The sequence below is a fragment of the Microtus ochrogaster genome, unplaced genomic scaffold (assembly GCF_000317375.1).
Source record: "Microtus ochrogaster isolate Prairie Vole_2 unplaced genomic scaffold, MicOch1.0 UNK46, whole genome shotgun sequence".
Lineage (NCBI taxonomy): Eukaryota > Metazoa > Chordata > Mammalia > Rodentia > Cricetidae > Microtus > Microtus ochrogaster.
In genome coordinates this window covers 2,079,244-2,085,244 of record NW_004949144.1, presented here as the reverse complement: position 1 = coordinate 2,085,244, position 6,001 = coordinate 2,079,244, and the positions used below count along the sequence as shown (strand labels likewise).

The 6,001-nt window shown below is 37.3% G+C and overlaps 1 protein-coding gene across 1 annotated transcript in view; it reads left to right on the top strand.

Annotated features, from left to right (window-relative positions):
- The first annotated feature begins 4,131 nt into the window (after positions 1-4,131).
- Positions 4,132-6,001, top strand: part of Clec1b (C-type lectin domain family 1 member B) — an 8,621-nt gene continuing 6,751 nt past the window's right edge. The window contains exons 1-2 of the mRNA XM_005369213.2: positions 4,132-4,195; positions 5,477-5,572. Coding sequence (XP_005369270.1) covers positions 4,132-4,195; positions 5,477-5,572 — 160 coding nt within the window. The remainder of the gene's footprint in view (positions 4,196-5,476; positions 5,573-6,001) is intronic.

The following is a 6,001-nucleotide window of genomic DNA, read 5'->3' as shown; positions in this document are numbered from 1 at the left end:
TTCTTCATCCATTCTTCCATTGAAGGACATCTAGGTTGTTTCCAGGTTCTGGCTATTACAAATAATGCTGCTATGAACATAGTTGAACAAATGCCCTTGTCATATGATCGGGCATCTCCAATTCTTTTTTTTTTTTTTTAAAAAGTTCATGTGTATAAACATGAATATGTGACCTGGAAGTGTTCTCAGTGGCTAGAGTGCTAGTCTGCTACTTACAAGGCTCTCTGATTGGATACCCTTCCTTCACTGAGAGAGAGGGGGGGGGGAGAGAGAGAGGGAGAGAGGGAGAGAGAGAGAGACAGAGACAGAGACAGAGAGAGACAGAGAGAGACAGAGAGAGAGAGAGAGAGAGAAGAAATTAAATGAAAAAAATATAACTATGTGTGAATAATGGACAAGAGTGTGAACTGCTGTGTAGTGGGTTTGAAGAAGACATTATCAATGTCAACAAAAGGTTGTCAAATTGCAAGACTACGTGCCCGAGGGCCAGCATCACATTGTCTACCATGAATTGCTAAGCACTCATTTCTTGTAGATAATCCGTATGGTTTAGATATATGAGTAAAATAAATAAACACAGTTCACAATACAGTGCTTCTTAGATTCTGAAAATGGGTGAATTTTTATTCCAAAGTAGAATTTCATCATTGAATGTTGAAGAAAGGGTTTTTGTCTTCTGTTGTTTTATTTTTGTTACTGTTTCTTTTTTTTTCAGGTTTTCAGCAGGAAACCGCTTTTTTATTGATTTTTATTGAGCTCTACATTTTTCTCTGCCCCCCTTCCTATCTCTCTCCTCCCCTTCAACCCTCCCCCAAGATCCTCATGCTCCCAATTTACTCAGGAGATCTTGTTTTTTTCTACTTCCCTTGTAGATTAGATCTATGTATGTCTCTCTTAGTGTCCTCATTGTTGTCTAAGTTCTCTGGGATTGTGATTTGTGGGCTGGTTTTTTTTTTTTTTGCTTTATGTTTAAAAACCACTTATGAGTGAGTACATGTGATAATTGTTTTTCTGTGTCTGGGTTACCTCACTCAAAATGATATTTTCTAGCTCCATCAATTTTTCCTGCAAAATTCAAGATGTCATTATTTTTTTTCTGCTGTGTAGTAATTCATTGTATAAATGTACCACATTTCCTTATCCATTCTTTGGTCGAGGAACATTTAGGTTGTTTCCAGGTTCTGGTTATGACAAACAATGCTGCTATGAACATAGTTGGACACATGTCCTTGTGGCACGATTGTGTTACTGTTTTGTGAATGAAGAAAAGAGGAGGTAAGTGGAGATAAGAAATATCAACAGAGTGGTTGATACTGTAGTGTGATTAAGAAATATCTATTCAAACTCTGAATTTTGTAAAAGAAAAGAAGAAAAAATTGGCTTACCTCTTTTTCTCTGCACTTCTTTCATTTTTTTCCTTATAAATCTTAGCTTATGTTCATATAAGAGAGTAAAATTAAGTCTAAATGTCTTTGGAGACTTTTTTGATCCTGTAGTTCTCTCTATCTGTATTGTATGCTGATAACATCAAGTGCTATGCCTGGAGGAAGGAGGATAGAATACACATAAAGCCAGATAATTATTTAGTGGACTATAGATCTAAAGAGAAGAAGGTTGTGGTTGGAGTGAATGAGGAACCAAACATCCATGACAAATTACAAGGTGAAAGCAGAAAAAAAAATCAATAGAAATGCCTTAACCCTGGTTACAGGAAAGGGTATCATCCTACAGTCTGAGGCTCAGGATTAACCACTCCAGATATGTCTTCTTCTGATGCTAAATATACAGTTTCATGAACTAATGGACCTGTAATGTGAAGTTAGCCTGGCCCCCTGTTGTTCTATAGGAATAAATAGGACTCCAGCTCTCCAAGACTCAAGAGAATCTGGAAACTTCTTTAAACAAGCTATTTATTATGTTTAACTACTTAAGGTTTATATTAATTAATAAAAAACTTTGTACCATAATTCTCATAATATGTCCTTGGAGCAAGCTAATTATTATGTTTAATTACTTAAGGTTTATATTAATTAATAAAAACTTTGCACCATAATTCTCATAATATGTCCTTGGAGTTCACAGTTGCACATTCAATTTTATTTACCTGATTAAATTTTTCAAAAGGATTAATTTCATTTCTAAGAAAATGTGTTGCAAAGGGGGCCCACTTGCTTTTCCCAGCTGACTGGCTAGCTTAGTCCTGAAATAACCACACAGAAATTATTCATTTAAACACTGCTTGGCCCATTAGCTCTAACCTCTTATTGGCTAACTTTCATATCTTGATTTAACCCATTTCTATTAATCTGTATATTGCCATGTGGCAGTGGCTTACCAGCAAAGATTCAGCATGTCTGACTCTGGCGGTGGCTCCATCGTGCCTCCCTGGCTCTGCTTTTTTTTCCTCCCAGAATTCAGTTCTGTCTTCTCTTCCTACCTAAGTTCTGCCCTATCAGACCAAGGCAGCTTTTTTATTCATTAACTAATACAAGCAGCACACAGAGGGGACTCCCACAAAAAAATGGAGTGAAATTTTACTGGAAAGAGTGTCTTTAGAATCATAAGCTCTGTACATGCTTTTTTCTTTATTAAATTGAAATTATTCATTCAATTGTGTTTCTGTATACAATTAAGTAAAAGCACTGAAATAAGGCAGTAGGGGAAGAAAACACCCTTGAACTCAGTTTGTAATAGATACAAGAAAAGGAAGGAAAAGTTCAAATTGATCTGTTACTTTTCTGGAAGACTGAATTATCTATCACTCTCTGCTGGGAAGAGGAGGAATCTTTGGCTGAGGTTGAAACTGTACAACCAGCAACGGCCATAGGTGAGCAATTTGCTGGCTTTGTGAAATCATTTGAGGAGTGTGGAAAAAGGTATTTAAAAATACAATATCTTTTCAGTAAATAGGCAACAAATTCAGAGCAACGTAGGTAGCAAAAAAGAAAGGAAATAAAACCATATAAAAGACATCAAAGGGAAAATGGGCAAATAAACACCTGTCAGAAGGTCCTGTATGGTTTCTATGCAGAAATGTGAAGACTGGATTGTCTTAATAAAGCAGAAGGGTAGTGATGTGATCATTTCTTAGACAAACGTCAAGTGTCAGGGGCATGAAAGCAGGATGCTTTACTGTTACCTGCTATAAGATCACAAAAGCGCTATCCTAATGTTAAAAGCAGCAACACTCACACCATCTTGGCTAGCTCTGTAACGTGCTTCTGTGGCCGGTGTCAGTATAAGCCAATGTAATTCTTTAAAGCCCGTTTCCTTAGAGCTGAGTGATGGAATGTTCATCACATTGTGATTGAAAGAGCTTTAGGAAAGCAACCCCCTTTTGCTGAGCAAAATCACGTTCAAAATCAAAGAATATCATTGAAATTTAGATATTTTTTAATCTAAAAAATTCATTTTGAAGTGAAATATTATCTAAGGAAAATATATTGTCACAAGTTATATTATTGGATTTTTTTTCCTTCAGTGCCTAGGACTAAGCAATCTTGGGTTTATCCCATGTGGAATCTTCAATCCTTTTTTAAAAAATAAAAAATAAACTGATTATATTAGATGCTAGACTCTGAGTGAATTCTAGGCCATAATGAGAAGTGATTCCTTTTAATGTAGGACTATAAGCATTTATTTTTAACATCAGATCTAATAATTTGATATTAGATTTGATGTCACTGTATGATGTGCTGTATATCCAGTTATTTTTAACCCATGGGTTTTTATAAGGAATCAGTTCACTGAAGTGACATTGTTTGAACTTTCCTAGGGTTAAGATGAAGTGTGAACTTTTTTGTTCTTTAACAGGATACTCATGGTGGAACATCCCTTCACTCAGAACTGAAGATAAGAAAGCAGGAAATGAGCCCCAGTTCTACCCTTTCACCACAAGTTATTATTATTTTTGTTTTTAGGTTCAAGTCCACGTATCTCGGAACGTCCATGAAAGGGCTTCCTGGAAAACAAGGCAAAACAAAACAAAACCCAGTCGTCCCCATGAACATGAATCTACACCACCAGGAGAGGGGAACACACTCTGGCAGGCACTGAAATGATAAGAGTGGACACTGGGCAAGTTCTGCAAAGTCTCTGAACTCTGAGCTCATTTGCAGTTCAAGGGGAGCCATGCAGGATGAAGACGGATATATCACTTTAAACATTAAGCCCCGAAAGCCAACTCTCAGCTCAGGTAAGAAGGCTCATTCAGCAATGTGGACATTAGTAGGTCACTACTACCTTCCCCTTCTCTCTCCTAGTGACAGGGGGCTTAATTTTATTTGTGTTTTCCTGAATGATATTCTGTCTCTGAAGCAAATAAGTGGGGCCTACAGAGGCTTTTGCAGACATGGTTAGAATGCAGGCTGCAAAAATAGAAAAAGGGATGTTGTCCTAAGACTATTAGTATGTAATGCTGGGGCTTAGCAGCTGGTGGGACAAAGGGAATGACAGTTTGAATACTCAAATGTCTGACAAATGCCTTCACATTTTAAATTCCATTGTCATTCATATGACTGGGCACGAGTGAGTAGTCACTGAACACGCTTAGAAAAAAATGAGATTTTTTTCAAAAAATATTATAGAGGGAAGGACTTTTTAATGTGACCTTTTTAATTTTTCTTCTCTTTAAAATGATATAAAGTGATTGGGCCATAATTTTATTTATTATGCAAACTTTTGTAAATAAATATTTATGCAAAATATAAAATAAAATGTTTTTAACTTTTTAAAAAAAAATCTCAAATTTTAAATTCACCAGAAGATCCAATTCTCCACTAGTCTCCAATGGAAGTCATTGTTTATGTGAATGAGGATGCGGAGAGGGGAGAGAAAGAGAAATACATGTGGCCCTGGAAATTATATTTTAGAATATACAGTGAATAGTCTATGGGGAAGAGAGACGGATGAAAGGTGTAAAGTAGGCTATTCTTTTGAGGATGGACACCAAGGGAATGCAGGCAAAATATCCAACAATATTGTTTTTGTTGTTGCTTTAATTATATGTGTGTGAATGTGTGTCTGTGTGTGAATGTGTATACATGTGTGCACTTGAGAGCTCATGCTGTGTGCATGTGTAAGTGCGCGTGTTAGCAGGTATACATGTGCCCTGTGGAGATCAGTGGGCAATTTTCAGAAGTAGGTTCTTTCCTTCCACCCTGCATTTTAGGAATCAAGCCCAGTCTGTCAGGTGTATGCGGTGATGAGTACTTTACCTGTTAAACCATCTCACTAGCCCAAGTTCAGTTGTGTTTTGACACATGGTCTCATGTAGCCTAAACTTGCATTGAATTTGCTATGTAGCAAAAGCTGGCTTTGAACTCCTGATCCTTCTGCCTCCGTGACCCAAGTGTGGGGCTGTAAGTTTGCTCTCTCAGTCACAGCTTGCAATACTGGTTATGATAGTTCAAAAATCCCGAGAAGGACAGGGTGGCCTGACTGTCTTCTCTTTCACATCTTTACTGTGCTCCCACAGCTGACTCTGCTTCTTCTTGGTGGCGTGTGATGACTTTAATTCTGCTGATCTCATCCGTGGGGCTGGTTGTTGGGCTCGTGGCTCTGGGCATCATGTGTAAGTATTGGCTCCTTGCCAGGGCTTTGATCTGAGGAAAGCAGTACCCAGGAGTTCCTGGCATATTCTACTAAGCTTCCTAATTGTCACATCTGTTTGTCACCTACTCCAATTGTCCCAGTAAAGGAAAACTCAGAAGGGAGCGCTCCTTTTAATTTTTTCCTTAGTTAAAATTTTTCAGAATGCATTTGAGACACTCAGTATGGATTAAAGCTGTCTTTCTTTCTCCCTCTCTGCCTTGCTTAATCTAAGGCAAAGGCAATCCAGAACTTTACTAATTTCATCAGTAAAGCTGTGTCTTTCTGTGTGGAACTTTGTTTGTTCTAGTCTCTGTACATAAAATCTGTCCCATCCCATTTTATTTACTGAAGCACTGGTTTTCTTTTCTTTTCTTTTCTTTTTTTTTTTTTTTTTTTTTTTTTTTTTTTT